At 48.0% G+C, this 26119-nt stretch overlaps 1 protein-coding gene across 1 annotated transcript in view; it reads right to left on the reverse strand.

The window, feature by feature from the left end:
* Nucleotides 1-26119, reverse strand: part of INTS1 (integrator complex subunit 1) — a 73953-nt gene that overhangs the window by 40419 nt on the left and 7415 nt on the right. The window contains exons 7-24 of the mRNA XM_033166445.1: nucleotides 25900-26086; nucleotides 23691-23836; nucleotides 21927-22068; nucleotides 20951-21127; nucleotides 18362-18470; nucleotides 16595-16715; nucleotides 14598-14675; nucleotides 14229-14386; nucleotides 12482-12578; nucleotides 11327-11418; nucleotides 9359-9419; nucleotides 8754-8951; nucleotides 6484-6613; nucleotides 4996-5175; nucleotides 3777-3926; nucleotides 1825-2004; nucleotides 954-1058; nucleotides 130-297 (exon numbers count right to left, since the gene is read on the reverse strand). Coding sequence (XP_033022336.1) covers nucleotides 130-297; nucleotides 954-1058; nucleotides 1825-2004; nucleotides 3777-3926; nucleotides 4996-5175; nucleotides 6484-6613; nucleotides 8754-8951; nucleotides 9359-9419; nucleotides 11327-11418; nucleotides 12482-12578; nucleotides 14229-14386; nucleotides 14598-14675; nucleotides 16595-16715; nucleotides 18362-18470; nucleotides 20951-21127; nucleotides 21927-22068; nucleotides 23691-23836; nucleotides 25900-26086 — 2479 coding nt within the window. The remainder of the gene's footprint in view (nucleotides 1-129; nucleotides 298-953; nucleotides 1059-1824; nucleotides 2005-3776; nucleotides 3927-4995; nucleotides 5176-6483; nucleotides 6614-8753; nucleotides 8952-9358; nucleotides 9420-11326; nucleotides 11419-12481; nucleotides 12579-14228; nucleotides 14387-14597; nucleotides 14676-16594; nucleotides 16716-18361; nucleotides 18471-20950; nucleotides 21128-21926; nucleotides 22069-23690; nucleotides 23837-25899; nucleotides 26087-26119) is intronic.

Genomic DNA, 26119 nt, shown 5'->3' on the forward strand with positions numbered 1-26119 from the left:
ACTCGTGTCGCTGTCCTTCTCAAAGCCTCTGTCACGGGCAGGACGATGAGCAGGACTTCCCCCATGACCGTAACGCACGGGGTCATTGACCCCTCCAGGGACTCGGCGGGGAAGGAGAGGGCCACTCACCCAGCTGTAGACCTCCTCGCCCTCTTTGCTCTGGCGCATGCGCTTGATGTAGCGGGAGAAGATGGAAAGCAGGGCCACCAGCACGGCGTCCGACTCTGAGCTGTAGGAGAGCTTCGAGAAGAGGTGGGACATGATGGTGGACCGTTCCACAATCAGCCTGGCCACGTCCTGAAAGAGGCAATGGCAAACAAGCCATGAGAGCAGAACGAGAGGCTGTGAGATCGGGCCTAAGGCCCAAATAGTCCAATGTCCTGTTCTCACAGTGTCTGACCAGACAACCGTGGGGAACCTGCAAGCAGAACCCAAGCACAGGAGCTCTCTCCTGTGGCTTCCAGCAGCTGGTTTTCAGAAGCCCATTACGGTGGAGCTTCTGGTTCTCGAACTTAATCCGTTCCGGAAGTCCGATCGACTCCCGAAACCGTTCAAAAACCAAGGCGCGGCTTCCGATTGGCTGCAGGAGCTTCCTGCAGCCAATCGGAATCCGCGTTGGACGTTCGGGTTCCAAAGAACATTCGCAAACCGGAACACTCACTTCTGGGTTTGCGGCATTTGGGAGCCAAAACGTTCGAGTTGCAAGGCGTTTGGCAACCAAGGTACGACTGTCCTTAGAAGAGGTACCAGGTACCTGTGGCCTTCCAGATGCGTTTGAACTCCAGCTCCCATCAGCCCTCCCAGTGTGGCCAGTAGTGAGGTGTGATGGGAGCTGCAGTCCAACAATGTCCTCAAAGAACCCGATATGAAAAACACATGGCCGAGGAGAAAGTTAAGAGGGAACCACCACAGATCTGTGTGTTCGGCCCTTTAACGGAAGGCCTCCCTCTCACCAGTGCGAGGTCGTTGTGCTGTCCCTGTTCCTCTACTGGAGCATGCTGGGAAAGGTAAACCAAGTAAGCACTGATCGTCTGAGGATCCGTCTCCATGTGGATGGCCTGGAAATGGCAGAAAGAGTTGAGATTCAACACTGACTAACAGAAAATTGGAAACGCTTTTAATTTTCTCTCTCTCTCTTCCCTTTCTTTTTTCCTTTAAAAAAAAATCTTCCTGTTTCTTTTTTCTTTCTTTTGCTTCTGGAGTGTTGTTTTTTGGTGTCCTCTACTCTGGGTAAACACGGGTGGTGCTGTGGGTTAAACCGCAGAGCCTAGGGCTTGCCGATCAGAAGGTTGGCAGTTCAAATCCCTGTGACGGGGTGAGCTCCCATTGCTCGGTCCCTGCTCCTGCCAACCTAGCAGATCGAAAGCACATCAAATTGCAAGTAGATAAATAGGTACCGCTCCGGCGGGAAGGTAAACAGCGTTTCCGTGCACTGCTCTGGTTCGCCAGAAGTGGCTTAGTCATGTTGGCCACATGACCCGGAAGCTGTAATTAAGGATTAAAATCTAACTTTGAGAGAGGGCTTTGTATTTTCTTTCTTTCTTTCTTTCTCTTTCTTTCTTTCTTTCTTTCTTTTTTATTTAGATTAGTTTCAGTAAAATTTATGGGGAGGGGGGGAGAGGGCCCAGGACTGCTTTTCTAGCTATGCAGCATGTGGACTGGGGCTCACCAAAGGGCAGGTCACAAGATGCCCTGGTCTCAAACCCATCAGTTCTTTAAAAGGTGAAGGCCAGCATTTTGAACTAAACCGAGAAACAACTCAGATTAGCAACCGAGTCCTGAGACGAAGCCATCTTCTGTGTCACCCCAAGCAGGAGATCTTACCTGCTGCAAAGCAACCGCAGTGGCGGCCCTAACACTGTCAAACAAGGGCAGTTTGGGCAAGTCACGTAGGAGCCACTGGTAGCCCTGCATGAGCTCTGAGTCCCCAGAGTCTTCCTCCATAGGATGGTCCTTCTCCTCTCTGTCACGGAGTCCTCCTTCTGAAAGCACCAAAGACAGGCCCTGCAGGAAGAAGGACAGAGGCAGACCGATACAATGCAGAGACCACTAAGAATTGTAGAATTGGAAGGGACCCCGAGGGTCATCCAGTCCAACCCCCCGCAATGCAGGAAGCTCAACTAAAGCATCCATGACACATGGCCACCCAGCCTCTCCTTAAAAAACCTCCAAGGAAAGAGAGTCTGTAACCTCGAATGGGAGACAGTTCCATTGTCATACAGGGCCACTTCCGCATCAACAGGAGGTGGATTTGCGGGTGTCACGACCCGATCACGCGCGTAGGGGCTGAACCCAGCCCCTGCGTGATTGGTACATTGTTCCCACGCCTCCCACAGGCCGACCAATCCGGTCGGCCTGGGGGTGTGTGTCTTAGTCCCTTAAGGGCCAAGTGATCAGTCACCCAGAAATAAGGCGCTCTGACGTTGCCCTGTATCGTGAAGACGGCATGCATCTTTCAGATGCAGGGAATGATACTTGGTTGGCAGATATAATAGGGGGTATTAGGAATTGGTTGTGGGTGTGAGGGTATTGGCGGCGAGCCCATTAGGCTCAAGTGGCGGTTAGGCATCGGAAAATGGCCCTGTCCGAATCCCGGGGAGCTTAGGGCCTAAGGCACGCCCCTTACGGTGATCACAGGGGGAATTCTGGGCGATGTTCATCACTGGGGTTCCTTACTGGTGGTTAACCCTTCACTGACTCCCAACACACGGGTTGGGGTCAGATATAGCTGGTAGGGTCCAATGCCTAAGCCAATACCGCTCAACATCCGTAACCAATAAAGTTGTGGCCTTTACGCCCATTACAATTTACATAATGTGTCTGTGTCATTACTTCCACGGGGAGGGGAGGGACACTGCCACGCAACTCTTACTATCAGAAAGTTCTCCCTGGTGTTAAGTCGGAATCTCCTTTCCTGTAACTCGAATCCATTGGTTTGGGTTCCCCCTCCAGAGCAGGAGAAAACAAGCTTGTTCCCTCTTCCATATGATAGTCCTTGAGGTATTTGAAGATGGCTAGCCTATCTCCTCTCAGTCTCCCCTTTTCCCAGGCTAAACATACTCAATTCCCTCAACCACTCCTCATAATTCTAGTTACAGGTAGGTAGCCGTGTTGGTCTCTAACTTAGAGTTGATCTCTAACTTAGCTGGTCTCTAAGGTGCTACGGGAAAGAATTTTTATTTTATTTTTTATTTTGCTTCCACTCCTCATAAGGCTTGGTGGCAAAAACCATCTTTCAAAGAAGCCAACGAAGGGAGTAAAAACAACAATAAACCAAAAACAGTCTAGTGAGGGCTGTATTTGCTCAGAAGCCACGGAATGTCAGCTAGAAAATAATAATAATAATAATACTAATAATACTAATAATACTAATAATACTAATAATACTACTACTACTACTACTACTACTACTAATAATAATAATAATAATAAACTGGAATGGAGAATTGACTGAAGACCCTGCTCTATCAGCTTATAGCATCCCGGAAGAGACCATGGTTGCCTGCCACCCGAAAGAGGAACACCCCTCTTAGGATTTAAAGATATATCGCCATGTTTTGCTGCAGAACACACTCGTTGTGCTCACTGCCACTTGAATCTTATCCTTTTATTTGAAACCCACATCCGAATAGGTACACAGGGCAACAGATGGCCAAGCTACCAGTGGAACAAGCTGCCTGCCTTCTGGAACGGAAGAAGCATCTTCCTGTGAAGAGGTCCCGTTGTCAGTAGGCTCAAGAGAGGCCCGGCAACACCGTCCTTGCCATCTTCCTTACCTTCATGGCCAGCACCCGCGAGGCCACCTGGGAGGAGCTGAGGCGCCTCAGGAAATAGTCGAGGACTTCGCACGTGGTCTGCTCGTCGGCCTTGGGTCCCAACAGCAGGTCCTGGAGGCGTCCAAGCAGCTGCCTCTGCTTCTGCTGCCTCTGTGGAGAAAGAGGTCGCCGTTTCTTCCCAGCGGTTCCCCAGCTACTGGACCGCTGGATGTGGGGTAGCAGCTACCGTGGCAAGGCCAGGGCAAAGGAGGCTGGGGTTCAAAGAACCACTCAGGTCGCATCCACACCATGCATCTGAAGAGCTATGATGCCCCTATAAACAGTAATGGCTTCCCCCAGAGAATTATGGGGGCTGCAGTTTGCTAAGGGTGCTGAGGGTGTTTAGATCTCCTGTTCCCCTCACAGGGCAAAAATTCCCAGAGTGGTAACAACAAACAACAACAACAACAACAACAACTTGTTTATACCCTGCCCATCTGGCTGGGTTTCCCCAGCCACTCTGGGCGGCTTCCAACAGAATATTAAAATACAATAATGTATTAAACATTAAAAGCTTCCCTAAACAAGGCTGCCTTCAGATGTCTTGTAAAAGTCAGATAGTTGTTTTTCTCTTTGACATCTGGTGGGAGGGCGTTCCACAGGGCAGGTGCCACTACCAAGAAGGCCCTCGGCCTGGTTCCCTGTAACTTCGCTTCCCATAGTGAGGGAACTGCCAGAAGGCCCTCGGCACTGGACCTGAGCGATCAATTCCACATCACAGGAAACTCTGGGGAAATGGTAGCTCTGAGAGGAACACTGGGCTCCCAACAACCCTCAGCAACCTTAACAAATGGTGGTTGTCTACCAACTCTATCTGGCACACCGGCTGAGACCCTACCTGCCCGCGGACTGTCTCGCCAGAGTGGTACATGCTCTAGTTATCTCCCACTTGGACTACTGCCAAGCGCTCTACGTGGGGCCACCTTTGACGGTGACTCTGAAACTACAACTAACCCAGGATGCGGCTGCCAGACTGGTGACTGGGAGTGGCTGTCGAGACAGCATAACATCGGTCCTAAAAGATGTGCAGAAGCGCTAAATCGTGCTTTGCGCATGCACAGAAGCGCTGAATTGTGTCACACGCATGCGCAGACACAGGTTGCAAATGCTGCGGGTTGCGAACACGTCTCCCGCACGGATCACGTTCGCAACCCGAATGTCCACTGTAAAGAGCACCTACCTCTCGTTTCTTAGCACGCTGCTCTTTGCTTTCTCCTTCGTCTTCCTCCTCGCCAGAGGCGGATTCGTCAGCGGCGTCGTGCAGAAGGAATTCACAAAGGCACTGCACCGGGAGAACATCCAAGGAGCCCTCACTGGACTGAACCAGGTCTGCTAGCCATGGCATCGATTGCGAAGAAGCCTAAGGAAGAAGAGGGTCAGGTTTACCCGTGGGATCACCTCAGCCCATCTAACCCTGAGACCTCCGGGTACAGGGCAGTATATAAATTCAATAAATAAAATAAATCAAAAATAAGCCCACTCGGCTGCTTCAGTCTGCAGAACTGGCACTGTGACAGGTGCCACACAATACCCATCTTTTGAGTGTGGGGGCTCCTGCACTTTGGAACTCCTTGCCTATTGATAACAGGCAGGTGCTTTCCACAGCACTCTTTATGGCGCTTGAAAAAGACATTTTTTGCTTGGGCAAGTCTACCCAGATACACAGAATATTGACATGCCTTTGAATCTGTTTTTAGTTTAAAGGTAAAGGTAAAGGGACCCCTGACCGTTAGGTCCAGTTGCGGATGACTCTGGGGTTGTGGCGCTCATCTCGCTTTATTGGCCAAGGGAGCCGGTGTACAGCTTCTGGGTCATGTGGCCAGCATGACTAAACCACTTCTGGCAAACCAGAGCAGCGCACGGAAACGTCGTTTACATTCCCGCCAGAGTGGTAACTATTTATCTACTTGCACTTTTGACGTGCTTTCGAACTGCTAGGTTGGCAGGAGCTGGGACCAAGCAACGGGAGCTCACCCCGTCATGGGGATTTGAACCACCGACCTTCTGATCGGCAAGCCCTAGGCTCTGTGGTTTAGACCACAGCGCCACCCGTGTCCCGTTTTAAGTTTATGTGGTCTTAATTTTTTGAATGTTTCAATTGTTTTTCACAGTTTTTACTGAGAATTTTATTATTTTCTTCTCTGAGTAAATTGCTTTGAAGGTTTTTTAATAATCATGCAGTGTGTGCATTTTATGAAATGAATGAATGAATGAATGAATGAATGGGTCTTTGAAGCTAGTTGGAAAGCCATAACCGATGGGACCAACCAAATTAACTGGGGTGGTGCTGGAGTTCTGCAAAGAGAGGGACACCCCCCCCCAGGCCACATCCTGCATCATTTTGTCTCCTCCGCTTTTAAAGCAGAGGCAACCAAGTGCCATTCCCATTCTACAAAAGCTGCCCTGTTTCCAGCCTCACCCTTCCATCTCCTCCCAACCCTCTTTCAGCCTTGCTCCGATTTAACCATCCTTGTTCCAACATTCTCAGCGCATCCAGACGTTGGGTAGAACCATTTGATGCGACCCCAAAGGCTCCCCGCTAATCCCGATTGATAGCATTCAGAATGATGAAACCAAGCGGCAGCCCTCTGCTGCCTTCAATTCCCCTGCCTCCCCCGCCCCACCCCACCCCCCGCATGGCACTTCCCAGCCCTCGGGGGGGACCCACCTGTCTCTGGATGATGTTGAGCAGGAAGTCGGGGTGTCTGCTGCGGCAGAGGAGGTGCCCCAAGCGGAGAGACTGGTTGAAGCTTTTCACCTGGTCCAGGACAGGCTGAGGTGGCCGGCGAGGGGGACCCCTGAGAAGGGAAAAGAAGGGGGGTCTCTTGGCTTTTTTCCCAACACTCCCCACGCCTCCACTGCTTCCCTGTAGGCTGCTAAAGACCTGTCTGCCTCTATGGTAGGCAGAAGTGAGGCAGCACAGGCAAAGGACAGCACACAGGCCAGAGTGGCTAGAGCAAACCTGTCAGACAGGCAGTGCACAAATTAAAAAAAATATTAGTATTAGTATTGGCTTCTGGCTGCCCTGAGGGGACTCTGTCGCTCTCTACATTTCCCGCTTACCGTATTTTTCGCTCCATAAGATGCATTTTTTTCCTCCTAAAAAGTAAGGGGAAATATCTGTGCGTCTTATGCAGCAAATGGTGGTCCCTGGAGCTGAATTGCCCAGGGGCCAAAAGAGGATCATGCTTTTTATCTTACAAAGAGAAAAGGGGGTGTTGAAAGGACCCCACTCAGCAGCTGATCAGCAAGAGATCGGGAGAGAGATAAGAGTCCCGGCTCCCTTTCAGCCCCGCCCTCCATTGTTGAATGTGCTGCAGAGGGAGGTTGTTTGTTTCCCCAGTAACATGTGACTGGCTAATTAGATTATCTGTCTGGAAACTGTAGAAAAGGCTCCCTTTCCTTTAGAAGCTGCAGAAATGTGAGTTGAACTCCATAAAAACGGGGCTTTTCCTCTTTGCTTTTCCCCCTCTGCAAAAGGAGCTTTGCTTTTCCCCCTTTGCAAAAAAGCTGCAAAACGTTTAGCTGATCCTCAAAAAACCAGGGCTTTTCCCTTTGCAAAAAAGCTGCAAAACTTTGAGCTGATCCTCAAAAAAACAGGGCTTTTATAGGAGGAAAACCAAAAAAAATATTTTTTTTCTAGTTTCCTCCTCTAAAAATGAAGTGCGCTCTATGGTCCGGTGCGCCCTATGGAGCGGAAAAATACGGTATTTGATGTATTCATATCCCGCCTTCCTCCATTCCAAAGCTGGGATCCAAGGCGGCTAACAGCATTATAAAATGCACAGAACACAAATTACTTAAAAGCAGGAGTTGAAATATATTAAAAAGCAAATTAAAACCAGCACTGAAGTACAGTTCGCCCTGCCAGCAGTCCAGGGTTCAGCATGACAGCACTTTTGTTTCCAAAGGCTGGTCTGAACAGGAAGGTTTGGCCTGCCAGCAGAAGGATGACAAGGAGGGAGCCAGACTAGCCTCTCTCAGGAGGGAATCCCGCAATTTGGGAGCAGCAGAAAAGGCTCTCTCTCTCTCATGTCATATCGCCAACCGTGCTTCTGATGCTGATGGGCCCTGGAGAAGGAGCTCACTCGAGAATCTTAGCACCCAGGCAGCTTCGTATAGAGAGATATGGTATTTCAGGAAGCCAGCGCCCGAGGCGTATAATGTTTTATGTTATAGGTAGGTAGCTGTGTTGCTCTGCTGTAGTCGAAACAAAATAAAAAAATTCCTTCCAGTAGCACCTTAGAGATATAAAAAATAAAAATAAAAATTCCTTCCAGTAGCACCTTAGAGACCAACTACGTTTGTTCTTGGTATGAGCTTTCGTGTGCATGCACACTTCTTCAGATACACTGAAGATACACTTCAGAAGTGTGCATGCACATGAAAGCTCATACCAATAACAAACTTAGTTGGTCTCTAAGGTGCTACTGGAAGGAATTTTTTATTTTATTTTTTATAATGTTTTATGTATTAGACTGTATAATTTTATTTGTTTTAGTGTTTTTATAATAATTATTTGTTGTTCAGTCGTTCAGTCGTGTCCGGCTCTTTGTGACCCCATGGACCAGAGCACGCCAGGCACGCCTATCTTTCACTGCCTCTCGCAGTTTGGCCAAACTCATGCCAGTTGCTTTGAGAACACTGTCCAACCATCTCATCCTCTGTCGTAATAATTATTATAATTTTATTATTTATACCCCGCCCATCTGGCTGGCTTGCCCTGGCTACTCAGAGCAGTTTCCAACACATATAAAAACACAATAAATCACCCAACATTAAAAACTTCCCCATACTCCTTTCAGAGGTCTTCCAAAAGGCATGTACTTCTTTATCTCCTTGACATCTGATTCCCATCCACCCCAACCGGCACAGTTCGAATCGTATGGGGGGTGCCGGGTTGGCAAAGGCTGCCCCGGGGCAACAGAGGCCACTTACTGGGGATCCAGGCTGGTGAGCTGAGACAGCAAGAGGCTGCTGCTCTCCGTGATGGTCTGCTTTGTCGACGCTGCCGCCAGGTGGCCCTCGAAAGCGAGGATTTCTTGCTTCTCCCGCTGCGAGATCTGAAGTTCGCGGCTGATCATTTCCGTGCGGGTCTCTTCGTCCGTCAGAGTGCAAGGAGGGTAGGAGTAATTGCTGAGAGGAACAGCAGGGGGAATAAGACCACAGGAGAAGATCAACGGTGTTCCCTGGGATCACCCAAAAGGCCCTGGTGTTAAGAGGACATAAAACCAACCCCAGGAGCTCAGAGCACTGCAAAGAGTGCCTCTTCCAAGGGCACTCGGAGCTATCAGAAACTCTTGCCCTGCCTTCCCAGCCCTTCCCATTATCAGTTTCCTCCTGTGGTCAGAACAGGACACCTCCTGCGCTAATCTTCAGCCTGATTCGGCTGTTTCCCCCACTCTTTTAATGTTAACGCAGCATCCACCTGCAGCCAGATATTGTACAACCCATTTGGCCCACTCGGGAATCAGTCTCCACATCCTGCCCTATGTACAAACTAAGCTTCAGCTCCCCCAAATAGGCAGGATTAGCATACTTACTTAGTCATGGCCATTTCCATGAGCATCTTTAGTGTGGGGTACTCGTCCCAGGCAGCGAGACCTAAGACACAAGCGAGGTTGGGGGGGGGGGGAGAGAGAACTGAGATGGGACCATGAAGAACAGCCAGAAGTTTGAACAGAGCTATCTGCAATACTCTGCCCAATGATACACCTCTCCCCAGTAGATCACATGCTATTTTTGGCTGTCAGTTCCTTCCTTGAACTGGTGCCTTCTAGAAGTCATTGGAATACAATTCCCATCACCTTCAGCTATTTTTCACACACACACACACACACACACACACACACACAATTTTTTAAAATTAAATTTTGTTTTACAATTTAAAATACTCATTTTACATCCTTAAGATATCAATGACTTCCCTTCTTCTCTTTCCATGGTACATTTTACATATCACAAATCCTTGCATATTTTACAAAAACTATACCATTCAGTATTCCATTACTGCATCCATCAAAACTTATTTACACTACTAGACGAAAAACTCGCTAGACGAAAGGCATTCGCTAGTGGAAGGCTGTCTCGCAAGTCGAAAATGTCAATGGGCTTGCCTCGCAAGACGAAAAAAAAATCCGATTCCCCCCCCCCCCCGTCAAACTGCTCTTCCCCCGTTGGTGCTTCGCAAGACGAAATTTTCGCTATACGACAGCACTCGCAGAACAAATTAATTTCGTCTTGCGGGGCACCACTGTACTGAATTTATCTTGATGCTGCCTGCGTTTTCAGCTGTACACAATTATTTCCCATGTATTCGATAAACGTTTTCCAATCTTCTTTAAACGTGTGCTCTTATTGTCCTCTTATTCTGTATGTTAAGTCTGCAAGTTGTGCGTATTCTTTCAGCTTAAGTTGCCGTTCTTTTCCACCCTCAGCTATTTGGCCATGGTAGCTGGGGCTGATGGGAACAGTGGTCCAACAACCTCCGGAGGGCAGCCGCCAATCAGGGAAGGCTGCTTTATATTGTGACCCAGTTCAAAGTCCCACTGTAGGTACACCTACCTGGGCTGTTCTGTTCAACCAGCACAGACTCTGCTGATCTTAGTCAAACAGCCCACTGAGAGTGTGGAATTGTGTGTGCCTCTGTATTGTAAGCCAACTATTTTCAGTGCTCAAATGACTGGTTGTAAAAGTCTGCTCCTGAAGGGTTTACCCAAACCCTATCAAGTATTAAGAAAGAACACTTCCTGGTTTAATAATAATAATAATAATAATAATAATAATAATTATTATTACTATTATTATTTATATTCTGCCCATCTGGCTGAGTTTCCCCAGCCACTCTGGGCAGCTCACAACCAAATATTAAAAACACAATACAGCATTAAACATCAAAAACTTCCCTAAACAGGGCTGCCTTAAATAGATTTTATACGTGTATATCGTTTTAATTCTACCAAGGTTAAATTGCTTTTTAATTATTGCTTTTCCTAGGCTTTTAGCAGTTCTTATTTTTATCCATAAGCCGCCTTGAGTCCCGGAAAGGAAAAAAGGCAGGGTATAAAATGATAATAATGATAATGACAACAACTATGCTAGCACCTGGAGGGAACAAAACATAATTCCTGGCATAAGAGTTAGGTCTGCAGCAGGAATTGTGGGTTGTTTTGCTGACACAGGCCATGATTGGCGGGGCAAAAACAAAGTTCCCTTGGAATCTGAAGCCACATTCCCACCATTCATTTAAAGCACTATGACGCCACTTGAAATGGCCATGGCTTCCCCAGCAAAGAATTGTGGGAGTTGTAGTTTGTTAAGCATGCTGAGAGTTCTTAGGATTCCCGCTATTCCCTTCACAGAGTTACAATTCCTTGAGTTTCCTAGGAAAAGGGAACTGACTTTCTGCCATTCAGAGCATTGTAGTTTGGTAAGGGGAAGTAGGGTTGCTGGACCAGACGGGCCCTGGGCCTCATCCAGCAGGCTCTTCTTTTTGTCCTCATTACACTCACCAATGTTTTCGGGGTTGAATGCGGCAACAACGAGCAAAAGAGGCCAAGCTTTCCAGTAGAGAGTAGAGATGGCTAAATTTGGAGGCTGGTACCTTCAAAGCAAACAGAAACAATCATATTGCATTGTAGTAGTTTGGGTCTTTTTTGTTTCAATGGTTTCCATTGCCCAAAGATGCTGTAGACCAGAGGTCGGCAACCTCCGGCCAGTCCGTTTTACCAGCCAACGAGCCACCCACCAACCGAGCTGCCCGCTTGGCAAGCCCCCCGCGCGGTTCACTAAACCGGCGCAGCACGGGGACTTGCTGATCGGCGCTGGAAAATGCATCTGTGCATGTACAGACACTGAAAATCGCTTCTGCACAGGCGCGATTTCCGGCATCACGGACATGAGCAGAAGCGATTTCCGGCGCCACAGATATGCGCAGACGCAATGTCCGGCATTGCGCTGCACATGTCCGGCCCACTGATGCTCTCCGTGGGCTTGATCCAGCCCATGGCCGGATAACCTTGCCGACGCCTGCTCTAGACCAGTGTTTTTCAACCTTTTTTGGGCAAAGGCACACTTGTTTCATGAAAAAAATCACGAGGCACACCACCATTAGAAAATGTTAAAAAATTTAACTCTGTGCCTATATTGACTACAGTGGTGCCTCGCTAGACGAAAATAATTCGTTCTGCGAGTGCTGTCGTATAGCGAATTTTTCGTCTTGCGAAGCACCAACGAGAGAATAGCGGTTTGACGAAAAAAAGAAAAAAAAAATCGGAATTTTTTTCGTCTTGCGAGGCAAGCCCATTGAAAAATTCGTCTTGCGAGACAGCCTTCCGCTAGCGAATGCCTTTCGTCTAGCGAGTTTTTCGTCTAGCGAGGCATTCGTCTAGCGGGGTACCACTGTATATAAAAAGTAATTCTCTTGAATAGGAATCAAATAAACACAAAGAAAGTATTTTATAATTACTTTTCAATTTTTCCCACGGCACACCAGGCAACATCTCGCGGCACACTAGTGTGCCACGGAACAGTGGTTGAAAAACACTGCTCTAGACATAGCAGTTCACTATTATTATTGGCTCTCTCCCCCCCCCCCTTATGTTTTCTGCTTACAATAAAATTAGTTATTCTCTCTAACCCAAGAGTTGCATGCATGCAAATGTTACCCAGGGGGCAGCTGGATGTTCTCTGGGTGGTGGTAAGTGCACAGGTTCAGGACGGCATCGATCAGTTGGATCCTCTCCACTCTCAAGACTTCAAGATCTAAAGGAAGCAGAAGTGCGTTGTGAGCTGTGTGTTGATGCAAAACCGTCCTATTCAATTTCTTAAGACTGCAGACTCAAAACTAGCGGAGTCCTAAAGGAAAACAGTGCAGATTCTACGAAGGGGGAAAGGAAATGAGGTTATATAGGAGTAACAGAAAGCACAGCTAAGCTGGCCTGGGTCTGGTCCGTTGCCCAGATAGGATGATGCCCATAAACGCTGCCCCATGGAGCTCCGCGGAAAGATAGCGGGGCAGAAAAACAAATGAGTACTTGTCGACCTATACTTACAAGTAAGAATTGGTAATATGTTTGGGGTGGACAGGAAGTCAACTGGGTTTGGATCACATATTAGCATTGATTTTCGTCGTTTTGGTATATGTTTTTGTTTTGTTATTGGTGGGTGGGGGGGTGTTTTTCTCTCTTTTCCCCTTTTTTTCTTTTTTTTAATTAGGTCTTCATTTCTTCTTTTATTTCCTGTAGTTATTTATTTACATGTATATTATCTCTAGCTTAGTGGATGATGTTACTTTTAGGTGTGGCTTAAGACTAATGGTTGTATGGTAAATGCTAATTGAACACTATTGAAAAACAATATGAATGTTGGTTTAGAGATAAAGATAAAGCGTAAAGAGCTATGGAGCAACAACTAAGCACAACAAAATGGGACTACAGGCTTCTGTTCAAATTTCTTTCTTTATTTATTTATATTTGTATTTGGAATATTTACTGTACATTTTTGTATAATACTGTATAAGATTAATAAAAAGTTTTCAAAAAGAAAAGAAAAGAAAAGAAAAACAAATGAGTAAGAGTGGGGAAATAGAGACAAATACATTGGGGAGACTCAGGGAAGTTTATAAGTGAAAAAGTCCTTCTGCCTCGATTGGAAATCTTACCTACACTCCGTTTAGCCTCAAAGGTTCTGAGCAAACTCTGCTCTAATCTTATTTGTATCTTCTTTGCTGCCATGAGGGCTAGCCACTTAGGTTTCACACACACAAACAAAAGGGCAAGATTTTTTTTAAAAGAGACAGGATTTATTTATTTGGCAGCTGTTCACCCTGCTTTTCAACTGGAGTCGTCACGCCGTTTATAGTAGAAATGTGGAAACTGCGGCCTTTTCTATCGTTTCCCCCCATCGTCCCTGGCCAATGGCCTCGCTGGCTGGTTCCAGCGGCGGAGGAAGCCGCTCGGGCACCTGGGGTGGCGCGCCCAGGGGCGGTGCGAGCTGCACCGCAGGGCCTCCAAAGTCTGCCTGCCTCCTCCCACTCAGCCGCCCTACAGCTGGGGGGGGGGGAGGCAGCGGGCAGACTGTTTGGGCAGTGCAGAGCCTGCGGGTGCCCGAGCCACCGTGTCTCTCCCAGGAGAGACGCATGGCTCAGGCACGCTGCAGGCTTCACGGTGAGTGCCGCCCGGTGAAACCTGGGGCGGCCCGCACCCACCACACACACCCTTCCTACGCCCCTGGCTGGGTCTAATGCGAAGAACTGGAGTCCACCAACAATGGGCGCCTTAGTTGAGTTCCTACCTAGATGACCCTCGGGGTCCCTTCCAACTCTACAATTCTATGATTCTAACACCTGGAGATGCATAAGCAAAATAAAACCGGTGGGTGTGCGAAGCCGAGGCCTCACTGCCAGAACCCTACCGTCTGCCTGCACAGCTGCCGCCCGCTTCACCAGATGGTCTGCAAGCTCCATGGCATCGGCGGGGCCGAGGGGGAGATCCCGCGACAGGCCGATCACGAGGATGCGCATGAGTGTGTCTTCGAGGATCGGCACTTCAGAGCAGAGGCGGAGGTAGAAGCTGGGGAGGGGAGAGAGAGAGAGAGAGAGAGAGAGAGAGAGAGCGCTACTGGCTTCCAAATAGTCAGTCCATATGGGGTGCAAAATCAAACAGAGGAGCAAACCTAGCCAATAACCTTTCTGAATAAGAGTGACAACCGTTCTCCCTGGGCTTTTGTGGTGTTTTTTTTAAAAATAAATAAAAATAAAGCCAAGCCAAGCCCCCTACTTACTTGCGGTCGCTCTCGGGAGGCCAGTTGTCCCATTTGTAGTAGGTCTCTGGCTGCTCTGTGAACAGCACTTTGTGGAGGCTTAAAAAACAGGGAAAAGTGATGTGTCAGAATCAGCTGATCCAGGAAGAGAGGCTCAAGGTTCAGGAGCCCGAGAACAGGAGGAAATGTTCCAAGACTGCATGGGAACGGCAAAGCTGCTCCAACGGGATTCCCTGCCTGCCCACCAAGCTTTCAAGTGGAGGGGGGCAGGTTTTGTGCTGTCCATCAGGCAACGGCTTTCTCCACCGGCCTTGCCCCACCCTCCAGCCCCAGGACTCTTCGTAAGGGAGTTGTTTTCAGAGTAAGAACTGTAGGGGTGAGAGACTCTTGTCATCATGGGGTGTGGGGGGGGGGGTTCCCCTGTGCTGCCCCACCTCCAGCCCAACGAACCTTCAGAAAGGAGTTGCTGCCACGGGTATTATGTGCCTGGGCCTTTTGATGAGCTGGACAGATTGAAAGATTATGGGTCACGGGGATGTGGGGAGTGTGTGTATGAACTGAACAGTGCTTAGTTTAATTATGGCTGCTGTTTTGCCAACGTTAATATTGCTTTCTAGATTACAAATACAGTGGTACCTTGGGTTACAGACGCTTCAGGTTACAGACTCCGCTAACCCAGAAATAGTACCTCGGGTTAAGAACTTTGCATCAGGATGAGAATAGAAATCGTGCGGCGGCAGGAGGCCCCATTAGCTAAAGTGATACCTCAGGTTAAGAAGAAGAGTTTGGATTTGATATCCCGCTTTATCACTACCCGAAGGAGTCTCAAAGCGGCTCACATTCTCCTTTCCCTTCCTCCCCCACAACAAACCCTCTGTGAGGTGAGTGGGGCTGAGAGACTTCAGAGAAGTGTGACTAGCCCAAGGTCACCCAGCAGCTGCATGTGGAGGAGTGGAGACGCGAACCCGGTTCCCCAAATTACGAGTCTACCACTCTTAACCACTACACCACACTGGCTCTCAGAATAGTTTCAGGTTAAGAACGGACCTCCAGAACAAATTAAGTTCTTAACCCAAGGTACCACTGTACTGTAGTCCTAAAACATGGCTATAATTGTGATATTTAGTTTATTTTGTAGTAGTTGTTTTGTTAATAGCGCCTTATGATTGAAATTGTTTCACTGATGATTTGTAATTGTTTTGCTGGCGACTTGCTAATCATTCCATGAGTTATGCTGTATTTGCAATGCTCTGTTATGTCGTTGCCATTTACTGCTTGAAGCAGGGATTTCATCATTTGAACAAAAACCAGCATAGAAATATAATCCATCAATCAATGTCCAGCGACTTCCCTGTCCCTGTGGGGATTCATGGCCTGTAAGTGGGGCTGGGAGGTTGAATCTCCTATCGTAGTACCGCCTCTCCCCAGGAGACAACACCAGCCCTACCTCCCCATCCCATTTGTATCTTCCAGCTGTCACAGCAGGTCATGCCTCTGGGGCCCCCTTGTCATAAGAGCCTAAGAGGACCATGCTGGGTCGCGCCAATGTCCCAACTAATCCAGCATGCTGTTCTTACACTGGCCAACCAGATGACTGGGGGAAACCCATATGCAGGACTCGAGCACAGGAGCAACTCTCCCCTCCTATGATTTCCAGAAAGCAATGCTGCCATCAGTAGCCTTTTCCTCCGTGAAATTGCCTGATCCTCTTTTAAAGTCATCCAAGTTGGTGGCTGTCACCGTTCCCTGCATGGAGCTCCTTCCATAGCTCAATATGTGCTGAATCTTTATCTGTCCTGAATCTTCCCACGAGATCTCCTGGGCTGGGAAGGAGCAGCCTCCTACCTTGTCAGAAGATCCATGCCTGTCCACCCCACCCCACCCATTTCCTCTTATTCTGATTCCCCACCCTCGAGTGCCTCCTAGACCGAATCCTGGTCTGAATGAGGATGCTCAGAGGGAACCCAGGATATTCCCCCAAGAGGCCGGGTGCATCAACTCCAAGCTCAGCTTCTTACCAGTGGACGTATTCTTTGGGAGCCAGTTTGGTGATGGAGGGAACCACCGTGTGCAGCCACCAAACAGCGTCCCTCTGGATGGCTGCAATCTGGTTCTGGAAGGCACGCAGGACCTCCAAGTCTGCGGAGAAGGACAGAGGCAGAGGGGGTCAGAAAGAACGTCATCAGATACCAGGATGGCAGAGCCGGGAAGCCCTCTTGCACACTGCCATGGCGGGGAAGGGGCAAAGGCGAAGGGCAAAAGTCAGCATCTCGCCCATCTTGCTTGAAACAGGTGGGTCAAGGTTCCAGGACAGGGGTGGGCAATCTGCAGCCAAAGGGGCCTCATTTCATACACCTCTTGGCCCGATGTCAAAAGCCTTCCAGAAGTGATCAGACCTCTGGGCAAGAGACAGTCAAGTCCTTCCCTGGGCTGGGATGAAGCAGGAAAGCGAAAGGGAGATGCAAGGGTGTGGAGGGATGGCTAGAGGGAGAAGGTAAAGGTAAAGGGACCCCTGACCATTAGGTCCAGTCGCAGACGACTCTGGGGTTGCAGCGCTCATCTCGCGTTACTGGCCGAGGGAGCCAGCGTAGCTTCTGGGTATATGACTAAGCTGCTTCTGGCAAACCAGAGCAGCGCACGGAAACGCAGTTTACCTTCCCGCCGCAGCGGTACCTATTTATCTACTTGCACTTTGACGTGCTTTCAAACTGCTAAGTGGGCAGGAGCAGGGACCAAGCAATGGGATCTCACCCTGTCGCGGGGATTCGAACTGCCGACCTTCTGATCGGCAAGCCCTAGGCTCTGGGGTTTAACCCACAGCGCCACCCACTGTGGGAGAAGAAGGGGCAACAAAAAGAGAGATAAAAAGGAAACAGGGCAGTAGCGAGAGAGGGTGACCCCACCCTTTTCGGTGTGACCCTGCACACCACTGGTTTTAGTCCTGCCCCCCACCAAGACGCAGCTCCAAACAGATTACCGTGGGGAAAATGTGGCTCTCAACACAAAAGCCCTGTTCTTAAGTCCGGGCAGGCAGATCTGAAGGGTGGGTGGCGACAATAAGAAAATTCATTTTATTTATATTTATTATTTGGAAATTGTATACCACCTTATACTCAGAGATCTCAGGGCAGTTCACAGAACAAAATCAAAATGTAAAACCAATATATATTGAACCGCCCTGAGACCTCTGAGTATAAGGTGGTATACAAATTCCAAATAATAAATATAAATAAAATGAATTTATTTTATTTATATTTATTATAATATCAAAATGAAAACAACAACCCAATAACACACACCCCTCCCCCCAAAAAGAACCATATTTTAAAAATTAACTGGAGTTCAATTTTTTGCCTGAAAGAGTTATCCTGTTAACAATGTTCAGATGCGGATTAAGAAAAAGAGATAATAAGGATCACATGAGCCCCGGGAAAAGAGAAGGATCCTTTGCTGCAGGACTGGCATTGGAAAATACGGCCCCTGGCCCTTGCAAAGGAAACCACTGATATTGTCTGTGCAGTTTAGGCATGCAAACGCTTCATATTTGATAAAAGAGGGCAACGTTCTCGAAACAGGCTGTGAGACTGACAACGCACAGCAACAAAGCTCAGATTTATTATGATAGGCGTGTGATGGAATTAATAATCTTATCTGTTTACGTGCTTACTTTCACGTCGGTTCTGGGCAGCATCTCCAGCACAGGCCCACAGATCCTACATGTCCACCCGGCTCCCTCCTCCTCGCCCTGTTTTCAGAGACTAAGCCAACTGATGCAACCCACTTACTCTTCTTCTCTCCTTTGTCCCACGCGAGGCCGGCTTCCTTCACCTGGGCAGTGATGCTGAGCATCATGGAGACGGCCAGCAGGTCTGTGATGTGGATGACAAAGCGGTCCTGCCGGGGGTAAGAGGGGAGGATGGTGATTATGTCGGCCGGGGGGGGGGTTGCTGGGAGGCAGGACAGCCCCCCCCCCCCCGCAAATGACACATACGTGCCAGCCCGCCTCTCCCTTCTGTGTGCCACTCGGGAGATCCATCAGTCTTCTTCCCCGACGTGCTTCCGTGACTCATGTCTTGGGATGTGAGCACACATTGCCTTAGCAGAGCAACAACAGCAGAGCTAGACTCGAGGTGTGAGTACTAAGCCACTTTTATGATACAGTCATAACTCTGGTTGCGTTCGCTACGGGTTACGAATGCACTGAACCCAGAAGTACCGGAACAGGTTAATTCAGGGTTTCGGTGCGCATGCGCAGAAGTGCTAAATCGTGCTTTGCGCAGAAGCGTCAAATTGCGCCGCGCACATGCACAGATACAACACTTCAGTTTGCGCTCTTTTCATGTTGCAAACGGGCCTCCGGAACAGATCCTGTTCACAACCAGAGGTACCACTGTATACAAATCAGGACAAAGGAAAACGTGGTTCCTCTCTCTCTTCTTCCTCGGAGAGAAGGGGATACAAAAGTACAACAACAGAACGGAACTGTGTAAATCAACCTCCGCTCTCATGACTCCATCAGGAATGGAATGCAAACACAGTCATGTGATAAAACAATCCCCCATATCTGCACAGCAGGGGAATGGAATAACAACATCCTCCCCCTTTTCATGCACCCACTGCCGCAGTTTTTCAGCATAACTGCAACCATCGTACTACTACTACTAATAATAATAATAAACTTTTATTTGTATCCAGCCCTCCCCGGCCGAAACCGGGCTCAGGGCGGCTAACATCAAACATATAACATTAGTATAAAATCAAACAATAATTAAATCACCTCCTAAAAACAAGTCCGGATCAAATTTAAATCTAATTAGATGGCTTTCCGCAGGATTAGGGTTGGGAACGGTAAATGTTCATCAGGCCCAACTGTTTACGCTGTTCTTATATGGGCCTGTGAGGATGCTGGGAGGCCTCTTTCATACTAGTCCTTATACAAAAAGAGAAGGGGAGACAGGTTGAGCCCTGGCCAAAGGCCTGGCGGAACTACTCCGTTGTTCCCTGGTAACAACTTTAGACAACAGATCTGCAGGAATCTCATTTCCTGACATGGAGGACACCTGAACGAGTCTGTTTTGGATACATTCCCTTGCATGGCAGGCCGGAGACGACGGCTGTGCAGCAAAGTCGTGGGCGACTCGGGTGCGCAGACAGGGGGCTGCTCAGCAATGGGCCAGTTCTAGGGGGAGACACCACAGAGAAGTGCCCCTCTGGTGTCTCCCCTTCTAGGCCACCATTGGGAGCCAAGGGCTTGTTAGCAGGCCCCTGCTTTCCTCCCAGAGCTACCGTTCTCAGAGTTCCCTGGAAAGAGGGAATGAATGGTAAACCACTCCGGGAACTGTAGCTCAGAGAGGGAAGAAGAAGAAGAGTTTGGATTTGATATCCCACTTTATCACTACCCGGAGTCTCAAAGCGGCTCACATTCTCCTTTCCCTTCCTCCCCCACAACAAACACTCTGTGAGGTGAGTGGGGCTGAGAGACTTCAGAGAAGTGTGACTAGCCCAAGGTCACCCAGCAGCTGCATGTGGAGGAGTGGAGACACGAACCCGGTTCACCAGATTACGAGTCTACCACTCTTAACCACTACACCACACTGGAAACAGGAGTCTCCTAACAACCCTCAGCACCCATTGGTGAACTGCAGCTCCCAGAATTCTTTGGGGGAAGACTGTTCCAAGTGGCATTATGGCGCTTTAATTGTACGTTGTGAATGTGGCCTTGGATAAAACCAGAAACAGCAAGGAGGAGAAGGAGAAGCTGGGAGACTCGTCGGAGCTTTGGCGGGATGTCAGGTCACTCCTTATCTAGACTCAGTAACAACAACCAAAAAAAGATGGCGTGTGACACAGTTATAGTTACCGCCTTGGGGAACAAAGGAAAAGAAAGAGTGAAAGACCAGAAGAAGCAATGCTGCACAGGACATGATTGAGAGCAGGAGGAATGAAGAAATAACGGATAAAATAAACATAGCACAGAGGAAATTTATAGGACATAGAACGTCTTTTGCAGAAATAAGATTCATTGAATCTGATAATACGAATGGAAGTCAAAAGCTCTGTAGCTGTGGATAAAGGATTAAGAACAGGACTGAATGTAGTTGGATTAATTAAGATTTCGGAAGCAGGATGGGGAAAAAACACATTCCACCTTGGAATCCAGCACACGGGAAGTCACACAAAATGTATAATCAGCTTTATAATTGGTATATATTGGCATATGACTTGTAGTTAGAGATTGACAAAATGTGGTTTTTATTGGATTTTAGTAATTGAAAATTAAAAATAAATAGATTACAAAACAAAAAACAAAAACACAGGAGGAAGACACCTTTGGCAGAAACGGCTGGGGGGGGGGGAATGAGCCGGCCTCTTACCTTGAACTCCATCTCGGCGTACTGAGGCTCCTTCCGCTCCTGCATGAGACCGAGGCAGAAAGCCTGGAAGTTGATCTCGTGCTTCGTCTGCTTGATGATCTCCCGCAGCAAGGCCCGCGAGGTGCGCAGGTAGTCGTCTTTGTTGGTCAGCAGGTCTTGGAAGACCATCGCCAGGAACTGGGGAGAGAGCAAGGAGGAGGAGATGCTGTGTAAGCAGGGTTGGCAAGAGGGGGCTGATGAAGAGTTTGGATTTGATATCCTGCTTTATCACTACCCGAAGGAGTCTCAAAGCGGCTCACATTCTCCTTTTCCCTTCCTCCCCCACAACAAGCACTCTGTGAGGTGAGTGGGGCTGAGAGACTTCAGAGAAGTGTGACTAGCCCAAGGTCACCCAGCAGCTGCATGTGGAGGAGTGGAGACATGAACCCGGTTCACCAGATTACAAGTCTACCGCTCTTAACCACTACACCACACAGCAGCTGTTTTGCACAAACCTCGCCTGTCTTGGCTGTGTGTGTTGAGTGTGTGTGTGAGTGAGAGAGAGAGAGTCATGCAGCTTATTTTATTTGTAATTTTTCATCTTTGTTAGGGGAACCCGTTGAAAGGATCACCGTGGGGTTGGCGCTGCATTGTAGCCTCCAGTGTTTTTTGCATGTGAAAAATTCAGTCACAGCAGAATCAAGAAGAAGAAGAGTTTGGATTTGATATCCTGCTTTATCACTACCCGAAGGAGTCTCAAAGCGGCTAACATTCTCCTTCCCCTTCCTCCCCCACAACAAACACTCTGTGAGGCGAGTGGGGCTGAGAGACTTCAAAGAAGTGTGAGTAGCCCAAGGTCACCCAGCAGCTGCATGTGGAGGAGCGGGGACGCGAACCCGGTTCACCAGATTACGAGCCCACCGCTCTTAACCACTACACCACACTGGCTCTCTGTCCCACAGGCTGCTTCCCTAGCCCTGGCTAACCAGCCACCTACCTTCGGGGCGAGCTCCGGGCTGTGCTGCAAAACCGTGTAGAGAATCTGCATGTTGTTGGGATTCCTGGCATTTGAAAGCTCGTTGAAGACCACCGATTTGACCACCGTGCCCAAGTTGTCCCGGTGGGCGTTCAGCAGCTCCCTGCAGGAAATGAAGTTGGTTTGTTTGTTTTTTTAAGGGGGAAAAACGTCCAATCTTATTCACGCAAAAGAAAAACAATACTATATAAAATGTAGGGAAAAGAGAAGTGAGAATACACAGAAAGCGCCTGTGTCATATCCAAGGCACATCAAGACCTCCTCAAAGAATAAGAAGTTCCAGGGTTCATGTTACATACATTGAAGTTGCCAAATGTCCATAACCGCCCGCTGTCGTGTATTTTTGCAAATCTTTTCTAAATGCACATGTAATAAAGTTCTGCCGGGTGACGTAAAATTATTGTGGTTTTTCCTTTTCCTTGCAGAACCTGGATTCTATATGCATTTTTTTATGCTATTGCTAAAGTCCAAATTGTTCTATATAATGTGGGTAAGTTTAGGTTTATCCAGTTTTCCCCACGATCAAATGGTGGTTTGATCTAGCAACTATAAGGAAATGCAGAAGCAGGTCTTTAAATTTGGTGTCCTTGTGATGTCCTGTAAAGCCATTATTATGCACCACGTAATACTCATTCTGTATTTGTAAGAAAGCACTTACACCTCGGAACTCCCTGCCTATTGATGTCAGGCAAGCGCATTGATTGAACTCTTTTCAGCACTAGACAAAAACATTTTTGGTCTAGGCAAGCCCACCCAGATGTGTTGACGTGTCTTACCCTGTTTTTAGTTTGTTGCTTACTTATTTTTATTTTTAATGTGTTAGATAGTGTCAAGGCTCTACCCTGACAGATAGTTGTTCTTGTTTGTAAACCAAGAAAATATTTAATAAAAATACATTAAAAAAAATACTCCTTCTATTGTACAACTAACTCGAGACAATAGTTCTTTGACTATAACTGGTTTCCCAATTCAGACATAACATCAAAACATTGTTAGCAAAACTATTCTAACTCTATAAACTATATCCATTTCAAACCAAGATGTGATAAGATGTTCAAACAGAGCCACTGACTTGCTTTTGAGATCACTAAGTGAACTTTGGGAGTCACACTTCATCCTGAAATAGGAGAACCAACCTTTTTCTCCTTTGCACCATTCTGGCTTCTAAAGTTTGCAAAACGTCAGTGGTTACATGAATTTAGAAGCCCTGGTGCTCTAAGACAGGCATGTCCAACAGGTAGATCGTCCAGCAGATCACTGGACGTCTGCGGTAGATCACTGGTAGATCAATGGCTCCCCCCAAAGAAGCTGAACAAGCTGTGGCTCCCCTAAAAAAAAGCTCAACATTTTACCTCCTCCCTGAAAAAAATCAATAACTTTGACCTGAACCGCCCCCCCCCCCAAAAAAACGGGCCTTCCTTCTTCCTTAAAAAAAGCTCAACAACTTTGACCTGAAAAGGGAGTAGATCACTGCCAGTTTTTAACTCTGTGAGTAGATCGCAGTCTCTTGGGAGTTGGCCACCCCTGCTCTAAGACAACAACACTGGAATACATTTTGGGAAGTTACATAATTTGAGGAAGGGCAGCTTTTTAAGGGTTGAAATAAACTGTTGCAGGGGGCTGGATTAACCCGACCGGCGGGCCGGATCAGGCCCCTGGCCCAGACTTTAGACATGCCTGTCCTAGTGAAATAGGGCCTTTTGCCTGGCTTCAGCCTGGGCTTACCTGACACACAGCATGTAGTGGTTGAGAAGCACTTTGGGTTTGAGGCGGATTTTGATCAGGTTGGAGACCACCTCGACGTCCTCGGAGCTGTGGGTGTTGCAGTTCATGCAGACCGACATGAGCAAGTCCTGGGCAGGTCTGGTGAGCTGGGAAGGAAGTGGAAGGGATGTGTGTGCAATGAGTGCAGGCAGGGGAGAAAGAAGCCACACAAATAAAATGCAGATGGGAAGCTTAGCCCAGAGTTGGAAAGAAGATAAAAGTCTCTACCAGAGAAGAATGGCAAACCAAGCTGAAATGGCAAAGGTCACTGGAAAACTCAACAACCAAAAGGATAAAAACTTTATAAAAGAATGGGGAAATTTTATAAGTTACTTAGGAGACCACTGTAAGCAGATGGAAACAAGAGCAGGATTTTGACTCGATTGTAGTGTAAAAAATATTATGGACAATATGGTTTGATATAAAAATTGGAGAATGGATGAATATGCAGTTGTAGACGCTTAAAATAAGACTTTATGTAGGGCATGGAGGGAAGTCTCAAGATTTGGAGAATTTCTTTATATAGATATGTTCTTATAAGTTTGCGTTTATTTGTACTTTGTATTTGCAAAAACAATAAAAATGATTTTTAAAAAATGAAGATGGGAAGCTGCCTTATATCAGGTCAGACTATTATGATCATTTATTAAATCTCCTTACTGCCCTTCGTCCGAAGATCACAGGGTGGTTTACAATATAAAAACACACACACAACATACCATAACGCAGTGTTTTTCAACCTTTTTTGGGCAAAGGCACACTTGTTTCATGAAAAAAATCACGAGGCACACCACCATTAGAAAATGTTAAAAAATTTAACTCTGTGCCTATATTGACTATATATAAAGTAATTCTCTTGAATAGGAATCAAATAAACACAAAGAAAGTATTTTATAATTCTTGGACTTAAGAGCAGGGGTCCCCAAACTAAGACCCGGGGGCCGGATGTGGCCCAATCACCTTCTAAATGCTGCCCGCGGATGGTCCAGGAATCAGCATGTTTTTACAGAATTGGAACCTGTCCTTTTATTTAAAATGCATCTCTGGGTTATTTGTGGGGCATAGGAATTTGTTCATATTTTTTTCAAAATATAGTCCAGCCCCAAGTAAGGTCTGAGGGACTCTAGTCTTGTACCTGAGTGACTTTTTGTGACAAAGACATGAGAGGAGAAGCTCCTGAGACATCCTGACATGATATAATTAACTGCCATGCCACACTTGAGAGCCCAGCCAATGTGGTGTTTCCCTTTTTTGTGATGATCTTGTGCTTTGGGAAGTTCAAAGAGGTTGAACCAGCAAGTGCGAAATAAATGCAAAAGGAAACCTACACATCCTAATTATTCATCATTTATTAGCAAAGTGCTCTCACCCAGCTGAAAGGAGCCAGGCTTGTTATTTCCTCCAAACAGCAAAAGAATTCTTAATTAATTTATGTAGGTTGGAGATGACTGCACTTTGGGAAACATTTCCCTTGAGAGGTTATAGATGCGGTTTTGCATCCGATTTGGTACTGAATCCTCTCTCTCTCCCCCCCCCCCCACCGGCCTCCGCCTCGCGCGCGCCATTTCCAAGCCCCCACCCACCTCCACTGCCGGCTCCCTCCTCCTCATCTCCGGCCCGCTCTTTCCACACACCCCTCCCGCTTCTAAGATGCGCGTGCCTACATTGGCCTCGGAACCCCACTCGAGACAAGGCGCGCGCGCGGGCGGCGCGCAGGACCCCTTCAGGGCCACGCCGACAGCCGAGGAACTCTGGCAGGCCGGAGGGTGCTGACGATTGGCCGGCGGGAGGGTGAAGGAGGGAGGGAGGCGCTTTTGAGGCGGCCGGCCCGGCTGCTGCGTCCAGGGCCATGCAATGCAGTGCAGTGTAGCCTCGGCGCTGCTGGGGCAAGGCGGGCGTCTCTTTTTGGCTCTGTGTACAAACGCGCAGGCTGACCCTGATTGGCTGAAGGAAGGCAACAACAACGGCCGGGACGTTTTCCCCACGGCACACCAGGCAACATCTCGCGGCACACTAGTGTGCCGCGGAACAGTGGTTGAAAAACACTGCCATAACGACAGACAAAAACAATACCTGCCCTGGTTAGAATCCAGCCCCAACCCCAAGTTCAAGTAAAGGAATGGGGAGTCTCAGTTTAAAAAAGAACCAAAACCAAGCCCAACCTTCTTACCTTGGGGTTCTGCAGCCACATCTCCAGCCTCTGCACGGCCATTTGCCGAATCTCCTTGTAGCCACAGGTGGCAGTTAGGAGGCGCAAGAGATTGCGGGACACATTGTCCATGGGCTGACGCCGGTTGAGCTGATCCCGCAGCATGTCCAGGACGTATTCCTCCACGCTCTCGGCCAGGTCGTCGTACCTGGGAAAAGAAAAGACCATATAATAATAATAA

The sequence above is a fragment of the Lacerta agilis genome, chromosome 13, assembly GCF_009819535.1.
Source record: "Lacerta agilis isolate rLacAgi1 chromosome 13, rLacAgi1.pri, whole genome shotgun sequence".
Classification (NCBI taxonomy): Eukaryota; Metazoa; Chordata; class Lepidosauria; order Squamata; family Lacertidae; genus Lacerta; species Lacerta agilis.